At 31.0% G+C, this 24,241-nt stretch overlaps 5 protein-coding genes and 1 long non-coding RNA gene across 13 annotated transcripts; 2 read left to right on the top strand and 4 right to left on the bottom strand.

Annotated features, from left to right (window-relative positions):
* The first annotated feature begins 765 nt into the window (after positions 1 to 765).
* Positions 766 to 2,854, top strand: LOC127065889 (SAC3 domain-containing protein 1). The gene is made up of 7 exons (XM_050998884.1): positions 766 to 993; positions 1,107 to 1,298; positions 1,374 to 1,535; positions 1,603 to 1,852; positions 1,990 to 2,126; positions 2,198 to 2,387; positions 2,566 to 2,854. The coding sequence occupies exons 1-7, from the start codon at positions 935 to 937 to the stop codon at positions 2,638 to 2,640; spliced, it is 1,065 nt and encodes a 354-aa protein (XP_050854841.1). The 5' UTR covers positions 766 to 934; the 3' UTR covers positions 2,641 to 2,854.
* On the bottom strand, positions 2,844 to 4,378 carry LOC127065893 (mediator of RNA polymerase II transcription subunit 4). Of its 6 annotated transcripts, none has more exons than XM_050998892.1 (5): positions 4,248 to 4,378; positions 3,893 to 3,987; positions 3,400 to 3,806; positions 3,193 to 3,312; positions 2,844 to 3,109 (listed from the first exon to the last, which is right to left on the bottom strand). In XM_050998892.1, the coding sequence occupies exons 2-5, from the start codon at positions 3,961 to 3,963 to the stop codon at positions 2,940 to 2,942; spliced, it is 768 nt and encodes a 255-aa protein (XP_050854849.1). In that variant the 5' UTR covers positions 3,964 to 3,987; positions 4,248 to 4,378; the 3' UTR covers positions 2,844 to 2,939. The 6 variants fall into 6 exon arrangements, with proteins under 6 accessions (XP_050854849.1, XP_050854851.1, XP_050854847.1 ...); XM_050998894.1 differs by lacking the exon at positions 4,248 to 4,378 and adding an exon at positions 4,170 to 4,182; XM_050998890.1 differs by lacking the exon at positions 4,248 to 4,378 and adding an exon at positions 4,042 to 4,175 and having other exon boundaries at positions 3,893 to 3,981.
* Positions 4,379 to 4,947: 569 nt separating this feature from the next.
* On the bottom strand, positions 4,948 to 7,786 carry LOC127065884 (stress-induced-phosphoprotein 1). Its single transcript, XM_050998877.1, has 3 exons — positions 7,542 to 7,786; positions 5,728 to 7,259; positions 4,948 to 5,653 (listed from the first exon to the last, which is right to left on the bottom strand). The coding sequence occupies exons 1-3, from the start codon at positions 7,548 to 7,550 to the stop codon at positions 5,581 to 5,583; spliced, it is 1,614 nt and encodes a 537-aa protein (XP_050854834.1). The 5' UTR covers positions 7,551 to 7,786; the 3' UTR covers positions 4,948 to 5,580.
* Positions 7,787 to 9,669: 1,883 nt separating this feature from the next.
* Positions 9,670 to 19,496, bottom strand: LOC127065885 (NF-kappa-B inhibitor cactus). The gene is made up of 3 exons (XM_050998878.1): positions 17,935 to 19,496; positions 15,173 to 15,525; positions 9,670 to 12,325 (listed from the first exon to the last, which is right to left on the bottom strand). The coding sequence occupies exons 1-3, from the start codon at positions 18,438 to 18,440 to the stop codon at positions 11,928 to 11,930; spliced, it is 1,257 nt and encodes a 418-aa protein (XP_050854835.1). The 5' UTR covers positions 18,441 to 19,496; the 3' UTR covers positions 9,670 to 11,927.
* Positions 19,497 to 19,720: 224 nt separating this feature from the next.
* On the top strand, positions 19,721 to 22,267 carry LOC127065899 (uncharacterized). 2 transcript variants are annotated; one of them, XR_007782206.1, is made up of 4 exons: positions 19,721 to 20,730; positions 20,867 to 21,068; positions 21,173 to 21,265; positions 21,753 to 22,267. It is a non-coding gene; the product is annotated as an uncharacterized LOC127065899 (long non-coding RNA). The 2 variants fall into 2 exon arrangements; XR_007782205.1 differs by having other exon boundaries at positions 21,173 to 22,267.
* Positions 22,268 to 23,057: 790 nt separating this feature from the next.
* Positions 23,058 to 24,236, bottom strand: LOC127065896 (DNA replication complex GINS protein PSF1-like). 2 transcript variants are annotated; one of them, XM_050998900.1, is made up of 4 exons: positions 23,932 to 24,236; positions 23,776 to 23,858; positions 23,402 to 23,708; positions 23,058 to 23,322 (listed from the first exon to the last, which is right to left on the bottom strand). In XM_050998900.1, the coding sequence occupies exons 1-4, from the start codon at positions 23,998 to 24,000 to the stop codon at positions 23,182 to 23,184; spliced, it is 600 nt and encodes a 199-aa protein (XP_050854857.1). In that variant the 5' UTR covers positions 24,001 to 24,236; the 3' UTR covers positions 23,058 to 23,181. The 2 variants fall into 2 exon arrangements, with proteins under 2 accessions (XP_050854857.1, XP_050854858.1); XM_050998901.1 differs by having other exon boundaries at positions 23,776 to 23,840; positions 23,932 to 24,224.
* Positions 24,237 to 24,241: the final 5 nt, after the last annotated feature.

Consider the following 24,241-nt stretch of genomic DNA (forward strand, 5'->3'; position numbering starts at 1 on the left):
ACCTTTATATTTAAATAATTTCGAAAGAATCTTTCGTTTTGTCTTTTAAATTAAACTACACGGGTATGATAATTAATTTTACTTTCTCTTGGATTGCACGAATATTTATATCTAATTTTTTAAGATCACTTTTACCAACTTAAATTAATTCAACATCAGCAGTCTAACCAATTGTAAAACTTTGACTAATAGTTGATCACTATTTCTTCAACTGATTGAAATACCAATAACGATAGATTCATGAATTAGCCAGCCGTCGATAATAGTAGATCCCTATTCTATGAATCGAATAAATAGTAACTTCATTAATAGTAACTTCATATCATTCCGAATTGACCGTAACAGTAGATTCCTGTTTTACATAGTCAGTATAGCAAGATTTTGCTAACTATCGGTAAAGCAAATTCCTGTTTTAATGGACCATTAATAATATTAGATTACTGTTTACAAAACGTTGATATAATTATTATTGTTGATAAATAGATTATTGTTTACAAAACGTTAGGTATAACAGATTATAGTTTTCCAGCCTGTTCGTAATAATAAGTTTCTATCATACTATCAATCGGTAACAAATCGAAGTTTAGCCATAAAATAACTGGAAATAGTCAACTCGGATGTTACTCGTCAGAATACAAAAAAAGAACTAATCCGATAACTATCAATAACATTAATAAAAAATATTCGATTACTATGTCCATTTTAGAGAACATTACAAATATCCAAATTGTGGTTTTTATATAATTAATGTTATATAAAAAAAAAAAAAAATGATACTAGCGCCACGAGATGTAAATATAGATTTATTGTTGAAGAAACATAATCTTAGCATTAAATGTCTACAAATTTACGAACAACATACGTTTACTATTAATAAATTTAATAATTAACTTTATTAACGTAATCTGTTCGAGTAAATTAAATTTGTATAACAATGACCGAGACTATAAACGGAATGTGTCTTTTAATGTGTCCCGAGAAAGAAAGATGGATGTAAGTCAAAATGGGATATAGTTGTCTATTTATCAATTATTTCCACACATTTCGACAAAGTCAACATTATTTCAATCTAATTTAAACACAATTTTGTATTTTGTATCAATTAGGAGAGAGAAAGAAGGTTTATTGCATCGATTTGAGATTGATGAAAAAACAAAACATTTAAAAAAACCAAAAGCTGATCCAAACAAGATAATAAAAAGTTTTTCTCGTCCAGCTGCAGGTCAAATTATGACAGATCCCAGTCTTCTACGACCGGGACCTATATTACTATCAACAATTAAATATTTATTCACAAAGTATTGTTATATATTATAACAATTATATTATAATGATATCTGTGTAATAAATGTTTCATATTTTATATAATTTAGGATATTAATACGCACAGATGTAGATTGGGTACATATATACGATTTTACATTTGATCGATTACGAGCTATACGGCAAGATTTAGTTATTCAAAGAATTGGTACGATTATGAGTATTCAAATTTTGGAACCTATTGTACGATTTCATACTTACGCTGCTCAAAGGTAAAATGATAACTAATTATGAAGCAAAAAACAATCTGGTAATTTATTATGATATGATATTTCATAGACTCTGTGAACGAAATATTTCTGAGTTTGATCCAAAAATTAATGATCAACATTTGCTGGAATGTATTAAGCAATTGTTAGTTTTATATGATACAGTGAACAGAACAGAGAAGTTAGAGCTGCATGAAAACATAGAAGTATTAACATTGATTGATAATAGAGCAGAAATGGAAGCATTATATATTCTTCTAAACATTGGAGATATCTCAGCATTGAATAGAGCATTATCTCTTCCTGAAAAATTAAGGCATGTCACAATAAGTAAGATAGAAATATATTCATTTCATTCTAATAATTAATGTTTGTTATGTTATTTTATAATTGAAATAATATTCAATAATAATATAGTACAAGTACATAAATATTCATAAATGTATGTTGTAGAAAGTTGAAGGAAGTTCGATTAGCTACAAATATATCTATAGCTTGGTACTTAAGGAACTATGTACGAGTGTTTCGACTAATACAAAAACTCCGTCCAATACTTATATGTGCCACAATGTGCAATTTGAAGAGTATGAGAAGGTATTTCAACATTATTTCATCTTTTTGTTATTACAGTACAAGTACATATATTTTTTTGTATATTATTTTAGAGATGTGTTACAAATTATGAGTTCAGGATATAATAATAAAATTCTCACATTTCCTGGACTAAAATTACAAGAGCTTATATTATACAAAGACATAGAAAAACTTGAAAAAGACTGCAACTTATTTAATTTAACATTTACTAATCAAAATATTTTGTTTCAAAAAACATCGTTTAACGATAAAATATTATTGGTGAGTATTTAGTATTTTCAACTTTGATTATTACCTAGGTAATATAAACTATACAATTTTATTTTTTTTTTAAAGATATCCTTGTGTTTGCATAATATTCAAGTATAAAATGCAAATTAAAAAAAATGTAATTTTAGCTTCTCATTAATATTTACTATATTTGTTTTATATTTTTCAGGCGAATTGTGAAAGATATTACACACCTCAAATACTACATAAGTTCTTACCAAATATTCTTTTGGGATCTTTATAAACGAATTATTAAAGAAATATATAATGATTTCTTTGTTTTGTTGATTTCAAATTGATTTGTTTAACCCATTTTTTTGTTAGATAAAAATAGAAATATACAATATTCTCAAGTGTTAAATTTTTTATAAAAATTCTTCATGCGCAATATTATCAACTGTACTTAATCATAAATAAAAATGTGATATAGATTTCATATAACAAACATTTTATACAAATTTGTTGATTATTTATCACCTATGTATCAAACCTCTATTTTCAGGATGATGTATAAGTAAATAATAATTTAATAATTATATCAGTCTATTGTGAATCGCTAGATGAACTACTGGACGAATCTGTCGACATAACTTCAACATCTTCCGTTTCTTGTTTATGAGTATTCATAGCTACACTCCCTTGTCCACCCACAGACATATGAATCTCTCCTGATGGATGCCATGCAAACTGGTTTGCTTGTGACACTGGAGGTTCTAAAATAATACTTATTTTAGATACATGAAACTTTCTTATATCTAAAATAAATTTTTTTATATAATCTAAACAAAGTATATACCACCCGCGGGATGACCTGTTCTATGTAAGTCTGAAGGAATACCAGGGTGAGAGCCTAACATCGGCACATTTAAAGGAAGGTCACTTAATCTACCTAAACATCCTAATCTCATTTCGATATCTGAAAAAAATTTATTTATTTATTCTAATGGTTACATTTTACAAAAATATATAAATGTAATGATTATACCAAATATAATAATTATACCTGTAGGATAGGGCCTTCGAGGATCTCCTTGTTGCCATGTTAACGGAGCACAAATTGCATTTGAAGCACTTATTCTATGAGCAAATTTAATAAGTTCTTCAGAAGGTACAGGACGTTTATTAGCACGTGCAATAGATTGTAATTTTTGTTTCGCCTGGTATATAGCAGTAGCTAATATTTGTTCAGCTTCCTTTAACTGACGTTGTAACTGTTGAATGTCTTGGTCTTGCCTTTCAACTTCTGCTTTCAAAGCTTCCATTTTTAAATTTATTTTAGCTTGCTCAGCAGCTCGCTTCAAAGTTGCTTTCAATTCATTATCTTTTGCGATTAATAACTCTGTCAACTGTGTGTGTTCTGTAGTGGATAATTTCAAAGGTTTCTGAGCTATTATATTCTCTATCATTTCCCTAACATGTAAAAAGAAAAAAAATTACGATTATACGAATATATAACGTTTATCAGAATAAGTAAAAGAATAAATAACATAACTTACTTTGCTATTAATTCAATATCATCAATTATTGACAGAAGAGCTTCTTTTGTACTTTTACTTGAAGTCATCATATATGCGTTCTATATTAACTGAAACTTAGAGAATAAAATAATTTATATAAAACTTATATTATAAATTAAATATACTACCAATTAGAAAATATAAAGATCTTTTTTTCACATATGCATCAAATTAATCAACATATATAGTTTTATCGTTATGTTAGAAGTTTATAAAAACATAATGAAAACGATTGGGTTGCCATTTTTAAATCTACCGAAAGATGTTTGCATTACAGATCATTAACTTATAAACTCATAAGAAAGTATACTTGATTATAAGATGGATATCTTACAAACATAACCACATTTCAATTTTATTTGTAATCAATATCAAATAAAAGAATCTAAAAATTTGACTTCTGGAAAAAAAATTTGTGCAAATTTTTGAAAATTATTTATAAAATTATGTCAAGTTATGTAAATGGAACGGAACAAATCTACACGATATTTCTAAAATTGGCACCTAGATGGCGTACCATGTCAATATTTTTAGTCTAATTTTAATTGAAAACTTAAACTTACTCTTAATAAAACGACGTATATATTTGATATTAATACGAGTTTTATAAAACGAAGTGTGAAACTAGACACGTTTCTACTTTTATCAAACAGCACGAATGATAATTCAAGGCGAAAACAAAATGTTCAAGCATTTCCCGCGTTACCTTAGATCCACAGCAAGAATTTGCTAAAATGATATTGGTTGGACAAAGTCGTTGTTTCACAACTGGTATCACGTGACATGTACACATTATAAACCTATCTTTTTTGGATTTCCTTTCTTTTAATTTTATGCGCACTGACAAACCCTTGAAGAGTCGTGAAAAACAGATTTTACAATAGATATTTATTTCAGCGATAATGGGCAGTGCAAATTGGGCGAGTTATCATTACAATTAATGATGGAAGTTGATTATATATTAAGTAAAATTTACAATTTACTTAACTATAATTGAATTAATCATATAAATATAATGAATAATGCTTCTTCAATATTTTACGACGAAATTATTGTTTATTTCATGACAGAGACTTTAAGATTAAATTATGCCAATGTTAAAGATCATCGTTCCCACTAAACATACATGAACATTCTCTGCTTATGTCAAGAATTAGTTTTCCCTTCGTGCAATAATTCAACTTTGAACTTATTTTATATTATTAGTTCCTATTAACTAACTTAATTTGCCCTTGAATAGATGCTTTTTACGACTAGCAATCACAAAGAGCAGCTTTATTATAAAATGGTGCAGACATTTTTACATCTGCAATTGAAATTCTCTTCTGGATTAAGTATTTCACTGCTTACATAAGTAGATATAATAAAATGTACTGCAGATAATCGGTATAACAAGTTTTCTGATGAGAAAAAAAAATGGACAGTGATATGACTGGTTCACTGCATATGCATTAAAATATTTTACGACAAAACCAGTACTTAAGATAGTTATCTTGAATGAAGATATATGACTAAACCTTTGTCAAGCATTTAGCACAATGTGTTAATGAACCAGCAAAAGATGGAAACAGAATAAACAGCATAGTGTTCTTAATGTCGAAGGAACTCAATGTTATAATTTTGGTGCTGTGTAGGCACCACACGCACATATAAATGTCCTTGTATTTTTAATGAATAGCTATAAGACCAGATTCCAAAAGCTTTTGTAATTTGGCAGCTATGTCGGGATTCTTTAAGTGACTGTAAAAAGACAAAATATTAATTGAAATATTTTTTTTTCGATAATTCTTTGTATAATTTTTCAATATACTTACTCTTGTAATGCTCGTGGATCACTTTGCATTTGTTCCAAAATCAATCTCATGGCTGGATCCCGTAAAATACTTTGAACTTCTGGGTCTGCCATTGCTCTTTTTCTAACTTCTTCAGGATTTGAACTAACGGAAACAGCACATGAACGATAGCCTTCCAAAGCCTCACTATTTGATGGATCTAATTCCAATGCTTTTTGATATGCTGTTAGTGCCTTTCCTTGTTGTTGCATACCTTGCAATATCTTTCCTTTCCTAATCCAACCTTTAATAAACTTTGGATCTATCTCAACACATTTTTCACAGTCTTTCAATCCAAGATCAAAAGCTGCTAATTTTGTATAACAGGCTGCTCTATTACTATAATATTTAGGATCATCTGGATTTCTTCTAATAGCTTCAGAATAATGTTTTATTGCTGCAGGATAATCACCATCTTTGTACTTTTGATTTCCCAATTCCTTCTCTTCTTCTGCTTTAACAGGATCAATATAAGCTTTCCTTTCTTCTTCCTTTATAATTTTATCTATATCTGATAATAATGTTTTGATCTCTGGTGTTCTATGTTCAGACATAGATTTTTCATAGTATATTTTAGCCTGTTTCCAGTTTGCCATTTTTTCATATGCATGACCAATTCTAGTAAATGCTTTAGCTATGAGTTTAAAATCAGCTCGATTTTCTCTCCCTACTTCAATAGCTTTTTCACACTGAGCAATACATTTCTCATATTCTTTCTGTTCAAAATAAACTGCAGCTATATTGAGCAAATAAACAATTTCTGTGGGATCAAGTTCAACTGCTTTATTGTAATGTTGAAGAGCTTCCTCAAAGTTTTTCTTTTTATAGGCCTCATTTCCTAATTTCTTTTCGTTCAAAGCTTCTTTTTTCTCTGCTGGTAAGTTTTCTTCTTCTTTTTTTTCTACTTTAGGCTCTGGTTTTGGTTTTGGAGGTTCTGGCGGTTGTTCTTGCTCTACTTCCATTGTTTCGTCTACTCCTAAAAGTACTCCAAGAGTCGTAAGTATTCTTGGATCTTGAAGATTCAAACTTAGACTTTGAGGATTAGTACGTAGCTCTTGTAATAATTTTAAATATTCCGGATCATTTACATAAGCCTTTGTTCTAGAATCGTTTGCCAACTTTTTAAGAAGATCGGGATGATTGAAAGGATTGAATCTAGTTGAAGTCTTTTGAGCCTTGACGTCAGCCAAACTGGCTTTCATTTGGGCATTGTCAGGGTCCAACATTAAACCTTTCTCATAAGCTGCAATGGATTCATCTAATTTACCCAAATATGCAAGAGCACTACCCTTGCGAGAATATCCTTTTCCCCAATCAGGTTTTAGGTTAACAGTTTTTTCAGCATCTTCCAAAGCCTTCTCGTACAATTTTGCTTTCGCAAATGCTGCAGAACGATTACTATATAAGACATGGTTATTACTATCCAAAGTTATAGCTTCAGTATAATGTTTGATAGCTTCATCAAATCTACCATCTTGCAAGGCAGCATTTCCTTTCTCTTTCAATACAGATACCTACGCAAAATTAAACACCATTAATGCAAATGCTTGATATGTTATGTTGATCAAAAAAAAAATTAGAAATTTCTTCTCATTGATCGCAAAAATTCATATTAATGACATAAGGTTTATTTGAATTTACCACCAAAAAGCCAAATAAAACGTAAAAAGTTTTATATTATTCGTACTCCTATAATCGATGTATGATTTTATTAAAGACGACAATGTATGTTCTAATTTAAAAATATTAATGCGCGTTTTGTGATACAAACAAGAAATTCAATAATAAATATTTACCTTATCCATAACGGTCGGTGTATAGCAAAGAGAATTATCGTTTTATAATATTTGGATTATAACTCACTCTCTCGCGTGTACAAAAATTTTTGATGACTCGTAAATGTGATGTCGTGCCGGTGCAGATTTCAGAAAGCTCCAGAAATGGACAACTAGCGCCTCTCAGTGTTTATCACGAAAGCATTTCTACGTATAGTAGTACCTTCTTTTACATTCGACAGTATTTTCTAGCACATTCGCAAGCGTTCCTCTTTGTATAGTATTGTCATCTTCGCCATGCTTGATGTGAAAAATTGAACGAAGCATCCATCTATTTGTTTGTTAAAAAAAAAAAAAAAAAAAAAAAAAAGAAAACAGTTACATTCATAGTCATATCGAATTTATTGAATTTTTTATTACTTTCATCGATTAAATGATTTATAGTTCAATGATTCGAATTAATTGTCAATCGTCGATATATATTTATTCTAAGATTTATAAATATTAATTCTGACGTTATTTGCTCCGTATAAATTACGATATATGTATGTATGTATGTATGTACTCTGTCCTACTTTCAATATATGATATCTTTGTGTAATAGCAATTATTTTCTAATCGATATGATGTTTTATTTAAAACGAATTTATTCAACGCAATATTCATCGATATATTTAAATAAAAAGATCGTGTGTCATTACTACGAAGTAAAATAAAAATGAAGAGTTGGATTTGATATAAAAAATATTTGTCATATATCTATAAAAACTTGATTCTACAATATTTGTGACTACACTTCATGATGATGTTTTCTGAAAAGTCATTTCGATAGTGATGACGTCTCGTCAATAATATTTATTATATATTCTATTTAAAGATGATGAGAAAAATTGTCGTTTCATATTATAATACATCAATTTTTCGAGTACTAAAAAAAATAATGAGAATTATTCGACAAAAGCAAATGATTATGATCATTAAACGCCTCTCTATAATCCCTATCGTTTTCGCAATATTTCCAAATTTTAATTTCAAGCATTATGCAGAAATATTAGTTTTTATCAGCATACGTTAATAAGATATTAAATAATCATAAATTACTTAACAAGGCCACACGATTTGGTCATGCTATTGTTCTTTGAAAGTTGGTATTTCCGATAGTAAATTGAAGCAACTGGGGTTTTCCAAGTAACCCGACCTGTTGCATAGTTCTTCATTCCTTGGAGTCTATTGACCCTGAGCGAAAACTATATACAATTTCTTACATTCGAATAAATTTGATACATATATACAAGTTTCAATTTCGAGAATAACTCCAAAAGAATACCGCGATCAGTGTTCAAAAAAAAATATAAGAAAGTTTTGCAAATAAGAAAAGATAATTAGAAGTTAAAATTGAAAATATAGTTTTACCTTATTTCCTTTTTTTTTTTTTAATGGGTTATTCCATTTTAAATCCTTTAAAAACTTACCTTATCTATCTTAATTTTTAAAAACGAAACAAAAATCACGCTTTCTTTTTCATTCGGGCGCGATAAAGAAGCGAGCAACGTTACCGACTTTACTTAATCTACTATCTTAATCGGAAACACACGTGTCTCATTGAACGTGCATTACGAAAGAATTCTAATTCGTGATAATAGAAAAGAAGAAAAAAGAATGAAGCGTGATAAATCGAAATAACTTCGGTCCATTCAAAGAATATTTTAGTAAGCTATATGAACGCATCGTAGAAATAGCCAAGTACTTCTCTTTCGCGTGCTATCGACGAATCATCATCGTCTTCTACGAACGGAAGGGGATACTATAATTACAGTTTCTGTTTTATGCCTTCGAGACAAGCAGACGATTCGTGGCAAACTCCTTCCTCCTTCTCTAATCCAAATATAATTCTAAAGGCAGCGCAAAAACCGTAGACCAAACTCCCCCAAAAAGGAATAAGTCGGACGGATTCTTAGAATATCTAGACCGTTACACAGCGAGCTAACTCGAAATAGATTTGAAGAGTCGGTGTCTTTGCTCCACATTTTTACGTTGCTTTGTAAAATTAACCAACTAAAATATACATATTATTAGAAAATAATTGTTTTGAGATTAAACGTAAAGGATTGGTTGCTTAGTAACTACAGAATGAATGATTGAAATAACGTGATTATATAGGACCCTTTTTTGAAGGGCTTTTATTACTAAAAAATAATTATGGACGTTATTTAACAATAGTCTGTATGTTATATCGGTAAAGTTACCGTTTTCTCTCTTTCTTATTTTTTTGTTTTATTTTTTTTTCCTTCATCTTTCATTTTTCCTTGATAAAATTACTAGTAAATAATCTATTTAACGATTCTAAAAGGAAAAATAGAGTTATATGTACAATGGAAACGATGAATATAACTGGTATAATAATGTATGAAGATAACTCTCTTCAGGCATCGCTAAGGCCACGTTAAGAGTAAGTGAATCGCCGAAAATACATCGTTCATAAATATCACACTTAAACATAATATTCTGTATGAGCTACTAAACACATAAATATCTATATACACTAATCTACCTAAGGATGATAGATACTTGATTAACATTATTCCAATTGAACGTACATACACATCGAGTCGAATTTATATTATTTTTTTTGTAGGGTATACAAAGAAATTCACGTAAAAATAGAAGAGATTCCGAGGAGCAGCCGTGGCGTCGAATTGTTTTTTAGTTCGTTGTTTGAAGAATTATCTTCGGTTGACAAAACTAAAGGGTAATATAGGATAGTGAATCGTTCTTTTTTTTTTTTTAATTTTTGGAATACTATCGATATATCTTATCATTTATTAATTTTGTTTGAATTTCTTTTTGTATATTATATAATAAATGTTCATCAAATAATTTAGTTCTTTTGTACCATAAAATGTAAAGAATAACTGCAACGGGTCAATAACTGTAACGATTCCGGCAAAAATAGTTTGTAACGCTATACGGAGTCAATGTATGGGTTACATATCTATACACATACTCACTCACTCACACACTCTTACACACACACGAGCGCGTATATCTACACTTATTAATTCTTTAATTGCCGAGAATTTCCGCAGTATATCTTACATTACGTAATGTATATACATATACAAATGTATTGTCGTGAAAATAAAAAAGAAATCGTAAGCTAATCGAATTATTCAAGCAAAACTCAAAGTCAAGATTATATATTCAAAGAGAGATTGAACATTCGACGAAGAATCAAGATATCATTAATATAATGCAAAGTAATGCATAGCACGAACGATCTGTCATTGATCGTTTATATAAACAAATTTAAGACATTTATTTCTTTCTTTCTACGTAGGAGTATGTAGTAAATGAAAAAGAGATGAATAGAGAAAGAATAGAGAAAGTTCACAATGAAACAAAGAGTAGAACGAGGACGATAAAGGGAAAGAAAGAAGGAGAAAGAAAAAGAGAAGGATAAAGCTTCTGGATAGCTAGGGAATTCAAGGCAGAGATGTCGAAGAGAAAACGGAGAATCGGATAGGGTGAAAAAAAAGACAAAGAAAAAGAAGGATATGAACTCTAGCGAACGACATAATGATATTGATCGACAAAGAGGGAATGAAAGGAATGATGGCGAAATTAGAGAAATAATTAGAGAAAGGATTCGAATTTAACAAGTGAAACAAATTGAAATGATAATGTTCAAGAAGAAAGAAGTAAGTTGATTGAAGGATAACGATCGTTTCTTACTTCTCATCATCAATAATAACTTCATCGAATGTTTCAAAAAGACTAAGCGTCTTCGACGTCAATATATACGACAAATACAAAAGGATATACTTAAAAAAAGAAATTACAAGATATAGCTACGAAAAAATTCGACAATGAATAAAGCAAACAAACGAGGGAAAGAAAATTCAAATGTGAGCAAATCTATAGGAAATAGACACTATATACATGGGACAGCTCACATTAGTGAGTTATATACATAGCTAACATTAAGTGTTTTGCCGAAATAGCTATTGACCTAAATTCTACTCTCATTAAATGAAGCAAAAGAGCTGATTCGTTTAATGGGAGAAAAAAAACAATTGTAATTAATGGGACTTCACTATTAACAGAGAAATCTCGTTTCATTTGTTTTAAAAAGATAAGTTTTCTTTTTTGTATTCTAGATTAGCCTTTATGAAAAATTGATAACATATTTGAAATAATCTATAAAAAAAAAAAAAAAAGAAAAAAAAGAAAAAATAACTATATGTATATATAGTTTCCTGTATAATATGTGTCTTAAGATTGAGGATATAAACACGTTTCGATAATTGCAACATGCAGATCTACTATCTTCTTGAAAAAAAAGAAAAGAAAAGAAATAATAATAATTCCACTTTATCATTTAATTTTTTCACTTCTCCTCGATTTCTTTTATACCCTTACGCCAACAACATTTTGTTGTTTGAGCCTTGTTATCGAGGGCAGATAATCGTTAGTTTGTCCGTCCTCGTCATCGCTTTCGTCGGAATCGGTCTCAGGAAGAGGCTCTGGAGTAGCACCCAATCTGACGAGTTCCCTAGCAAGTTGTCCATCGAAGCAAAGAGCAAACTGGTAAACAGTAATACCCGCGTACGTCGGCGTATCCAAGCAAGGTCTGCATTCATGTAGTAGAAAGGATACTACAGATCGACAGCCACGTTCGACGGCTAGATGAAGGGCAGTCTTGCCCGAGAGTGCTTCGCGTGCCTCAAGATCAGCGCCAAGTCTGACCAGCAAACGAACCAGCTCAACCTGACCACCGGAAGCAGCTATATGCAGACACATTTCTCCTGAAAAATAAACGAACGATATCATTGGTGGAAAATCATTATTTTTCTTCTTCGTCAGTCTCTAATCATATTTTTATTCGCGTAAATCTTTGATTTAAGATCTACACGTATGTACGTATCTACTACGAATGCAAAGAGATGAAATAAACACTATGTTGATTTATAACTATGATTACAAAAATTGTAAAAAAATCATGTACACTAAGACTTTCCGATACAACTTTCATTGCCATACGTAGAGGAAAAAGGGAAAGGGGGAAAGAATGGGAAAGGAAGAGGGAGGGGGGTTGCATTTTATTTGGAACGATCGCAATCGCGTCACATGCCTTTAGAAGATATAGATAGAACTAGGAAGATGCCGGTGAATCATTGTCGTCGGAGGTTTGGCCGGAGTCCCGGGGTCCAAACTAGGCTCGTACCGATCAAAGTGACCACTAAAATTAGATATCCCTCGAGTTAGCGCGACGGCGACGACCGGCGCATTGGCGGAATTTAATCCAAAACATATGACTATATGACAACAATATGAATCGAGGATAAAAATATTTCATGGGAACTACGCTGAGCTACGCGCACGAAAAAGTTTGATTTCGTAAACAAAAACAAAAGGGGAATTAACAACAATTTTTTTCTCAAATATATTCGTCGTGGCGTTTCTAAATATTTGATTCGATGGTCACGACCATTTTCCTCCTCGGACATTTTCGATTTGTTATTTCTATTCTTGAAATTGTAATGATACGTTTATGGTCCACTATAGTCGACGCCATTGTGGGGTTTTCCGAGGCCGCCAACCGGTGCAGGAATAGCGTGGCACGTAAATAGTCTTACAAGTATTTTTAAATATCAAAAACATCTGCTTCGGCTTCTGTCTCATCGTCTTCGTGATGTAACGCACGCGCTCGTACGATACATCAAAATACCATAGAAAATAAAAAACGCACTTTTCCTTTTTCTCTTGTTTTTTACAAATATTCAAACGTAACGACATCGAAGTTCAAATGGAAAAAAGGAGCAAGATAAAAACTGGAAAGAGAACTTTTATCACAGTACCATTACCGAAATCAAGTGTTATTTCGAACGATCGTACGGGTAACCGGATGAAAAGAAAGAACAAAAGAAAGAGGAAAACAAAAGGATAAGTGCCGCACTCTTCATCGACATTTTATCACAATCTAGAATTGTCTATTACAAGATGATGCGTGTAAAAAGAACGACGCAGTACAATCGTGGCTGAGGTATGACGCTATGTGGGAATTCCAAGAAACTTAAAAACTTTGCTGAATATTTCCCGATGGTCTATTGGTTTTTGAACGGTCTGACTATTTTTTGTGCACTATATGTCAATTACAAAAAAGAAAAAGAGAAAGAAAAAGAAATAAAAAGAGAGAGAGAGAGGAATCACAAAGAGGTATCGTAAAAAATGCTCACGAGAAAGCAAACGTGTGGCTTGGTTGAAGAAGTTGGATGAGAGGGGAGAACGTATTCGATAATGGGAAAGTCTAGTGACTAAACTTCGAAGTGTGATGACTTTGAGACATCGCATATTTCTCAGAGCATTTCTTTTTTTCCCAAAATCAAGCTCCTTCGATTTCTAGTGAATAGCAAAATTCCAATACGATTGAGTAATATTAGATATTATTCTTATAAATCATTAAAGTTTAATTATCATTGATCCTGCAATCAAGTTACCGCAAAAGTATGATACGGATGTTTGCGAACGTGTAATATATATATATATATAATGATGCATATAATAATGCAAAGGAAATAAACACAAATTCTGTAAACAAGTTATAAACATAATGGTTATATTTTATTGTCACAATTTTCCCGTAGATTGTAATTTGGTTAATACTTATCCGCGTCGATACGCCGTCACGGTCTTTAGGGATTTTCCCAAGCGATTGGAACATACTATATTGATTACGACGTGTAAATAAAAAAAACTAAGACGTTTGAGATCAGTATCAGCTCGTGACAATGATGATCGAAATGTTATCTACTAAATCAGCCCTGGTTTCAAAGATATACTGGATAGTACGATGATAATTTTAATTTGCACAAGTATACATCATATATGATACACTTTATATGGGTGTGTGTGTCATCATCTAAGAATTTTATCATAAATCCCTTATAATACGATCAAAAGAATTAGCTTTTTGAACAAGAATTCAGTTTATACCACCTTACATTTTTCTAAGAGTCTAATATCGGATTATAATGGAATTTCCTGACCATTTTTGTGGTATGATCTTGTGAATGTACGCGCGTGCACGTACGCGAGAGAGAAGAGAGAGAGAGAGAGAGAGAGAGAGAGAGAGAGAGAGAGAGAGAGAGAGAGACTCCAGATGGTACATACATTCGTCGATGAAATCATGGGAAATCCACGAGTATCCCGAGTATATAATCGACAAAGGCAACGAAGGATTTCCGAGACTGTTTAAAACGTATAACGATATCCGAAGGATTATAATTTTTCCTTTTATATATAACCAATACAAATTAAATAAAATAAGTAAACAATAAGCTAAGCATAGGATAGAATTACAAGATTATTTATAGAAGTAATTATAATAATAAAATTGGAGAATAAACATACATATGTAAGTACATCGTATTAGTATACGATGCTGTTAAATTTGGTTAACTAAATTCAAAGTTAGGAATCAACGTGAAATCGTTCTATCTAATTCTCTAGATAATTGTTTTTTTCTCCATATAAGACAATTGATTTTAAACATAAACCAGAGTTCTTTCGTCCTCCCCTAACCATGATCATTATCTAATTCGAAATAAAAACGACTGTAATAATAATTATAAAATATTTGAGAAATCGCTTACCATCATAATTTCGTTGTTCTAAATTTTGCGGCAGTGCTGGTATCTTTTTGCCAGGTAAAAGATAATTTCTTTCAACTGGAGACAAGGGATCAGTGAGAGCCTTGGCACAACTCAGATCGCCGTTCTCGCATGTTAAATGAAGTGCCGTGTTACCACGGAAATTTCTTAGAGACGGATTCGCACCTGCCAGTATTAAACGTCTAACGATTCTCGGTTGACGCGTTAACACAGCCAAATGTAATGGTGATTGACCGTCGTCATTCAAGATATCGAGCAAGCATGGATGGGGTGCCATCCTAATGAGACTGAACGCGGCCTCCAAAAATCCTTGAACAATAGCGATATGTAGCTGCCTAAAAAAGAAAAAGAAAAACGAATAAAAATATCTGCTTAATTTGACGTATTCGATTTTGCAATGTGATAAAACATTTCTCTTTCGTAATTACGAGGGAATATTAATCATAATAAAAATATGACTAATACACATATAACATTGTAACAAACAAATTAAATAATCTTAAGTATATTTCTATCGTCCGAAGTTCAAATAGTATCGGTATCAATTTACATCAATTATCATTTGATCTAAGAATAATGTGAAATATTCAAGATATAATAGATTTATTTTAGGTTAGGTTCGAATATTGATTTTTATAAATTGGTTTATAACATCGATCTTTATAAAAAATAAAATCAAAAGAATTTTTTAAAAACAGATTTTTTATTTAGTTTGATAGAAGAAACAAATGATACATATTAAAATAATTATACTAAACATCCGTTTTTCTTTCATTTCCGATCATAAAATCTTTACAAGATACATCTGATAATAGTGATATGACCGGTCAATGAGCTCTTCTCAATTATCTCATGTATGCATCTATATATTCTGACATTGTAATACATTAAAATAATGCTTGCACTATTCAACATAGAGACTAGTTAGCGACATCATCAGAAATAATGATATGATGCTATAAACATATCTAGTTATCTTCTCTCTCTCTCTCCCTCTCTCTCTCTTTCTCTCTCCCTCTCCCTCTCCCTCTCCCTCTCTCGTAACCGGTCAAATTTGATTTGACAAAATTGTTACGATATTTTTGTATTAAAACGTTTTCCTATTTCACCATATTCGATTTCGTAATCATACGCTTCGTAATACTTATATAATATAACATATATAAAAATACTGAACAGGAAAATCGAAACAAGATCTTTCGTAATTACCTCCGTGAAAATTCGAATCTATTATCACGATATATCGCACATTTGTAGATGTCTTATCAAATATTTAACATTGCGAGAGAGAGAAAGAGAGAAAAAGAGAGAGAGAGAGAGAAGCGGAGAGGAGAGAAGAGAGGAGATACATACACGTGGCATAACTTTTTATAATAATGAATGGTATGTTAATTAACATATTGACGGAAAAGCTATTAATTCTTCAGAAGATTTCATCATATTATTTACGAGTAGAAATTAACTTGTATTTCTTTCTTTTACATTAAAATCTTGGAATGTTCCAAGTAATATACTTTTACTATTGTAGTCCTATAATAGGGTATTCCTATAAAGCGTTCGTCGAAGAATGTTACTAAGAATCTGTCAAGTACATAAATATTCTTGATAAGATATTTACCTGGAATGTATAAAAAATTTCTAAATATCCATATTTTTTTATAACAATAAAAATAAATAAATAGAAAAAAAAATAATTCGAAATTAAAATAATAGAAAGTTGTTTTGAATCAACAATATTTTCAATTGTTGAAAATCACATGAAAATGTTACTATGGTCCAAAATAATAGGGACAATATAAAATTATACCCATAAATCTACAAATTTCGTATTTTTCATTTGTTTTGATTTAACTTGATTGTTTTGTTGATCTACTTGATCTGAACTTTGAACTTTCCCATGCGTACATATGTCAATACAAATACTGTCTAATACCGAAAATTACAATCGAAGATTATGAATTTATCAAAAGTAAATTTCTTAAAGGGTTTCTTAAATAAAATTAAATTACATAGGTTAATAACAATGTTCAATGAATCTTGCACAAGGAATGACATTATCAAGCAAACGACAATAGCTGATGCAAACAATAGTTGATGACATTTAATATCTGTCCTAGAATTTTGGTTGGCTGAAAAGTGTTTGTGTGTGTGTGAGAGAGAGAAAATGTATCAGGCACATATATACACAATATTACTTTTTTCTTTACGTAATAAAATTTCTCTTCTTAGTGCGTTTCTCAAAAAAACAAAAAAAAATAAATCGATCAAGTTTTTAAGAGAAACAAACAAACGCACTTACTTCTCTTAGAAATTATTAGTCATGAAATTACTCATTATGGTTATTCCAAAAAAGAAAATCAAATAGATATACGTAGTATTAAAAGAAAATATGATCGATAGAGCTTACGAAAAAATCCCAAAAAAAAAGGGGAAAAAAAACTCATCGAAATGACGTATGTCAGCGACCTATGCACCGATAATTTATCTATTTGCTTTTCTTATAATTTCTTATCAACCGATGATCATTCAGCATAAAACTAACGTAAAACTAATGTCAAGATCGTTAAACTAATATAAACATTTCTTCGAAATTCATCTTTCGAAATTATTCTATGAATAGAGACAGATAAAGTTTACAAATACAGTGCATTAACCTTGATAACGGATAAGTAAAAGAGAAAAAAAAACAGATGATAATTAGTATTTAAATTGTAATGAACGATTACAAGTAAATATCAACTTACGTATCTCCTTCATCGTCCTGAGTGTAATAAAGCTGCCAAGGTTCGTCGTTATTGATTCGCTTCTCAAGATTTTCGGACGTTCCGATATTTTTTTCAATAGTTGGAACTTTGACTCCTTGACGCAACTGTTGTTGCTCAAGAACAACGATTTTAGGATCGGTGAGAGGTGCAAGTTCAACGGTGGGCTCGGTTTGTATTTTCCCACTCGCCAAAGGATTCAAAGTTACTTGCTTTAAGGTTAGCTGGCTCAAGCTCTCGCTGAGACCGAGATCTACGCCACTATCTGCTCTCATTGGTTCCGGCGCAACGGCACCAGAATCCGGTATAACGTCCAAATCCGAGCAATCGAGCTCGGAACTGACCTGCAGATTTCCACCGGAAAGAAATCCAGAATCAATGTGACTGGAATCCTCTCGTTCTTTCTGCCACTTCTCAGCGTTATTGTCTGCAACATTATCCCGATGTTCTGTTTGTTCAGCATTCCTCCCCGACGAAGAGCACCACATTTTCTTTTGTGTTTTCGTTCTCTCTTTTATTCGTGCTTACACCTTGGACCCTCCTCCTCTTGTTTCTCCTCGTTCTAATACACAACACGCGACGCGTTCGCAACGTGGTTATATATATATGTATACAAGTTTTTCTATGGCACGTATATATACGTATGTATGTTCTTCGTTACGACTATGCGCAGTCTCACACACGAAAAAAAGAATAAGATCAGAAAAAAGAAAAAGAACTCTATGATGAGATTTCGAAAGAACCGACGATTATTCGTTTTTCGCACGAACGAATCGTGCGTCGCGTTATACGTATATAATTAATGTCGTCGTAGTCGTTCGCTTAGGACGCACCGATCCGTATAGCTCGGACGATGCCCTTCGATCTCCGTACTGCCTCAAACAGCTGCCACCACTGTTTTAGGGATCTTCCGTATCGTTTCGTTCACTCGTCTTCGTAGCATTCTTTGCTCGATCTCGTTCGGCCAAGCTCGGCCGTATTCGTGCCTACTCGTTCGTATACGTACGTTGTCGTTGAGTGTCGTGTGTCGTCGTATCAACGTCACTACGCTTCGTGCACTTTCAAAGAAAGTAATAAAAACGTTAAACGTTGATCAACGATGCACACGTATACCTTTTTCTTCTCTTTTTCGAGATCGATTGCTTACGCCGAAAGTGAATCTATCGACGTTTTTTAAAATAACAGAAGAGAGAAGAAGAAATGGTAGAAACAACGAGCTACGTGTGTTCGTGTCGGTCCCTCGCGTACACTGTTCTGGTATTAACTGAACATAGCCGTGTTGCGCGCTTGAGAAATAATTTGTGACCGTCACGCTATTGGCTGACGACGATTGGAGCTTCCATAGAAGGGGTAGGGGTGGAAAAACCCATCTGAACCGGGCAGGTCGCCCCTCAACGGACGGAGCGATTCGATAAGGAAAGAGTTTGAATATCGTTGACATGATTACACCATGAATTTAGCAAGAGAATAATTATATTAACAAGTCAGTTTTATTGTATATATGCAATAACGTATTTTTAATCATAAAAATAAACGTTATTGTATATCATAAAAAACAAAAATTAGAAAATTAACCTATATAATGAAATAACGAAGTCTTGGCCTTGATTTAATGAATCTATCGTTTTTGTTTTTAATGCTGCCTTTAGTCATCCAATCGTCATGTTGTGAATAATAACGATTTTTATTGAAACGAACATAGAATGGAAATATTTAATCAATATATTAATTCGTTAAATTCCTTCCAATCGTTATATTAATTCGTTATAAAAAATGGATATGATTAAAGATATAAAGAATATTTTTTGGTTTAATAATTAAGAAAAAAGAACGTAACAGTAAAACTGACGAGAAACAAAATAATGAACCTCACAAATCATAATTTATAACGATGGAAACTGACTTATTGATATAATCTGTCGTTTGAGTTTAAGTTGCATTTATTAAGCGCGGATGTATGTTCAAAGGAAAATTTGTAACTTTCATGATATACGTGAAGAATTGATACAGGTCAATAAAATAGTTCTAAAATAAATAATCGTATTTCGGATTATTTCATTATATCTCATTGATTATTTCATTATATCTCATTAATCTCGCATATCGTAACTACCGTCATTTATTATATCTAATTATATAGCTAATTTATCTCTCCCTCTCTCTCTCTTTCTCTCTTGCAAAATTTGTGGTTATGTTTCCTGCATTTCTATGAAAACACATTCATTTTGTCAAAAAAGACGAATAATTAATTGAATACACACCATTTCGAGCCGTATATCGTTTATCCATCAAACGAAACGTAGAGAGTCGATTTCTATTAAGAGAAAGACACTTTCTTGTCTCCCCCTACAGTCTACAATCGGTCTACTTTCTTTTACGAGCCAATCACTGATACGAATGCGAACTCATCGTAAATACCGATAGGTATTTCCAATCATTGAGCTTACGACAAATCGACAATACAATATAACCGTTACGTAGAAATCGATTATTAAAATGAACCGTCGATTGTTTATTAAACTTGGATTTTCCTATTATTTCGTGGCTCAGCCCTCTTTCTTCTGAGCTTCTGTCTCTATTTACGAAAATCTTTGATATTATATTTTACACAACGAAGATCGGTCGATTTGATAACGCACCGAATAACTCTGATAAAATATTATTCTATTTATTAATTTTTGAAATTATATGAATCTCGAATATCTCGATTGATTGTTTGGAACTCGTGTGAGAAGAAAATTACCTACGAGAATGATGATCCTTCGAGAAGTCTATGAGGTGTGGACTTTTATGAATCATTAAGATTTCAGTGCAGTCACCACAAATGATAGATTTCCTTTGTTATATATTACGTAAAGCCAACTCATTTGAGTGATGCATAATTCTTAATACCTATTTTGTATTGTTTTTATAGATATTGGAAAAGGAATGAGAATGAGAAGGAAACGAATGGTCAACAAATCCGATCTTCTTCGTTGCGATGGGATATAATATTATTTTATGCATTATAAACCACATTTTATGATCTAAATTGAATCAATAAACCAATAAAGAAAAATTGTGTTTAAAATATTAAAGATATAAATAAATGATATAAAAAATCGGATCGAGTGCCGGTACTACTACTACTACTATTACTTAAAATATTCGATAAACTAGAAACCAAAAATCTGGTTTTATCATCCTTATGGTAGTAAGACAGGTAAAATCTTTTTTGTAGATCCTAATGGATGTTATTCAAGTTATCTGGGGAAAACCTGAACGAGATAAGAACAGAAAATATATTATCAACGTATCGTGTCGGCTCAAACTTGTACGTATCGTTAAGACGTTTCTGATTTTTAAATGATCCCAAAATATAAAGAATATCGAGAAGAAAAGAACATCGAATCTTATTTTATTACATTAATAATATTTACGAATTTTGATCACAAGAAAAAAGATATCAATATTCAATTCGAACATATACTTATATATCACGATGTAAGAGACTAAACGCAAAAAAAAATCCAAATCCACGCGTGTCTCGTAATATGAAAGAAAGAGATAGATTAATAATTTTTAGCCTTGTAAAATCCCCGTGTTTGTATTTCTGCGATAATTTCATTTGTAAGATAACGATAAGATCGATATTTTCTTTCTTTTTATTTTCTGGGCCCTTTGAAAATACCTTTATCTATTTTTTATCAATCTTTCTCACAATTTCGAGTAAATTAAAAGGAAATTATTCAACGCTCTATTATTTCATACTTAAATTTGAACAAAACATGTTTTCCAAACTAAAGGAATCTTGGTTTTAGAGAAATCATCATAAAATTTGTCGAATGTCAAGCGTTGTTGTTTGGTTATACACGAGGTTGGGAAAGTACGATGACTCAATGACAAAACGGAAAGTAGTGGATATTTTTGCCCAGATCTCTATAGTCCCAGAAAATTTTGATCATTGGAGTTTGGTTTCTTCGACTGATTTTCTCGATACTTGCACAGAATATCAATGAACAAAGATAAATGCCGTTAAAAAAAAGAAAAGAGAAAAAAATAAAGTTAAAAGCTTCAACATATATCAATTATCTTTTCATTTTTAACGTACGTTTAGATTTACACAATAATGCTATGTTATGTCTAAATGTGTTCCTTTAAACAAACAGTTATTGTTAAATACTTATAAATGACAGCTTTGTGATCTATGATAACGAAGATTTATGTATATAATCGTGCGTATATTGCAATGATTAGAAAAATAATGATTCGCGGCTCATGTGATTGTAATAAGCAGATCTAATTACATTCGAGTTAATGAAATTGCTTACATTCGCGGAACTCAATCGTTTTTTATATAATAAACTAATCGGTTTATTCAAGAATTTTTATTTTTATATTTTTTTCGTTGCTATCATACAATAATCGTCTATTTATTAAATATTTTTATCGAAGAAGAGGAAGAGAGTCAATCGGCATAAAAAAAAAAGAAAACAACATTGTAAAATCATAATAAGATAATACTTACGTCTATTCAATTGTTCTGACATGTATATCAAAAAATGGAGAGCCTGCTGGTAAAAGCAATTTCCTTTTTACGAAGAATTTTCTTCTTTTGTTTTTTTCTTTTTCTCTACTTAGAAAACCAATACCGCAAAACGTATTTTTTTCGTTCGTAAAATATCCCGATTCGCGCTGAGGATGAATATTTTGTTTCACAGTCAAAGAATAATGATAGGGAAAAAATAATCTTAACTTATTTCGCTCAAGACGTGAGAAATATACGTCGACCGTTCGCTCTTCTAAAAGCTACTGAATATATCACTCATATCACGAATCGAAGACAACTGACGACTACACTTAAATAATGCTTTGCGCAGGTAAATTTCGAATTGATGGCACATTTTTCAATATGAAATTTGAGCTCGGTAAAAATCCTTGTGAAAGCATGTGTTATAAGTTTGTGTTTCTTAAATTCGAATCTACTTTTTATTGGAAAATCCAGAATGAGATATGGTTTTGAAACGATCACGTGACATTTAACACTCAAATTTCATCTAACACTCAAATTTCTATTCTTTGAGAAATTTGTTAGAAATACTTTAATAGAAATACTTAATTAGTAATATCTTTAAACATAAATTAGAATTTTATTGTAAAGCATGTATAATATAAAAATATATGGTTTCAATTCCAAAATCATTTTTTTTTTTTTTTTTTTTTTTTTTTTAATATCAAACAACGAATGCATCATGCGAGATGTTCTAGTATACCCTGTCGGATAAGAGGTTCGCAAATTACTCTAGGTAACAAATGATAAGTGTTTTTCTTGAGAGTAACTACTTGTCCATTTTCAATTTCTAGTTTGCCAAAATCTGTCAAACACTTAACCTGATAATAATAAAATATATTTACTATTGCAAAGAATTGGAAAGAAAATAAAAGTGAAAGGATAAAAATATTTACTTACTTCAATGTAAAGAGACTTAGGTGGTAACATATTCACTGTCAAATTAAGTCCACAATTATCTCCTATAGATCTCATATAAGTAGCTAAAGATTTATTATATGAATGGAACCATTGGATTTCTGCATTCAGTAAATTAGAATTTATTTCTGGTGGTAGGATACTACCTAATTCCCAACGCATTTGACGTAATCTTCTCATTCTATTATATAAGTATGCTAAGATACACCTTTTGTTTCTAGTTAAAGCTACATGTCGAAATTGTACGGATGGAAGTAATGCAGTATTGCCATCGTTTTTGATAGCATTACTAAAAGAAATGATATAAAAGATAAATTACAAGTTAATGAATGAATATATGAAATATATACAAGTACCTATCAAGTAAATTTGCTTCATAAAGATATTGCATTTCTTCCAATACTTGTCGAACCACAGATTCCTTAAAAAAATTAGAAGACTTTTATTCTCTTATATATTTAAATTCTACAATAATTTGTTTTTTTTTTTTTTTTTTTTTTTTTTTTACTTACATTGAAAGGTTTTATATCATCAGCCAAATCGAGTTCTGTAATTAGTTGAAAGGCCTCTTTTCCAAACATGATTTGTATTTAAATATAATGGATTAAATATATTTCTACATACACACATCTATCACTATAATATCGTAAATGTGAAAATATAACTATTTTATGACATTGATTTTAAAAGCGAGAATAAAATTTTGTGCAATTATTGCTCGTAAATTATATAAATGTAAACAAACACTTGTGCTTCTCAATTGCGATAGTAGAGACATCTTTCCAAAGAACTCTTTTAATACGTCATACAATACACTGCGAC

The sequence above is a fragment of the Vespula vulgaris genome, chromosome 8, assembly GCF_905475345.1.
Source record: "Vespula vulgaris chromosome 8, iyVesVulg1.1, whole genome shotgun sequence".
Lineage (NCBI taxonomy): Eukaryota > Metazoa > Arthropoda > Insecta > Hymenoptera > Vespidae > Vespula > Vespula vulgaris.

Bases quoted from the DNA above. Each gene is read 5' to 3' on its own strand.
- LOC127065896 (XM_050998900.1), bottom strand. From the start codon at position 24,000: ATGTTTGGAAAAGAGGCCTTTCAACTAATTACAGAACTCGATTTGGCT. The intron at 23,859-23,931 runs GTAAGTAAAAAA...AGAGAATAAAAG, and splicing joins ATGATATAAAACCTTTCAAT to TCTTCTAATTTTTTTAAGGA. The intron at 23,709-23,775 runs GTACTTGTATAT...CATTTCTTTTAG, and splicing joins GAAGCAAATTTACTTGATAG to TAATGCTATCAAAAACGATG.
- LOC127065893 (XM_050998892.1), bottom strand. From the start codon at position 3,963: ATGATGACTTCAAGTAAAAGTACAAAAGAAGCTCTTCTGTCAATAATT. The intron at 3,807-3,892 runs GTAAGTTATGTT...TTTACATGTTAG, and splicing joins GATATTGAATTAATAGCAAA to GGAAATGATAGAGAATATAA. The intron at 3,313-3,399 runs GTATAATTATTA...AATTTTTTTCAG, and splicing joins TCGAAGGCCCTATCCTACAG to ATATCGAAATGAGATTAGGA.
- LOC127065889 (XM_050998884.1), top strand. From the start codon at position 935: ATGACCGAGACTATAAACGGAATGTGTCTTTTAATGTGTCCCGAGAAA. The intron at 994-1,106 runs GTAAGTCAAAAT...TGTATCAATTAG, and splicing joins CCCGAGAAAGAAAGATGGAT to GAGAGAGAAAGAAGGTTTAT. The intron at 2,127-2,197 runs GTATTTCAACAT...ATATTATTTTAG, and splicing joins AATTTGAAGAGTATGAGAAG to AGATGTGTTACAAATTATGA.
- LOC127065885 (XM_050998878.1), bottom strand. From the start codon at position 18,440: ATGTGGTGCTCTTCGTCGGGGAGGAATGCTGAACAAACAGAACATCGG. The intron at 15,526-17,934 runs GTAAGTTGATAT...TTTCTTTTTTAG, and splicing joins CAGGACGATGAAGGAGATAC to GCAGCTACATATCGCTATTG. The intron at 12,326-15,172 runs GTAAGCGATTTC...TTTATTTTTCAG, and splicing joins AGAACAACGAAATTATGATG to GAGAAATGTGTCTGCATATA.
- LOC127065884 (XM_050998877.1), bottom strand. The intron at 5,654-5,727 runs GTAAGTATATTG...GTCTTTTTACAG, and splicing joins GATCCACGAGCATTACAAGA to TCACTTAAAGAATCCCGACA.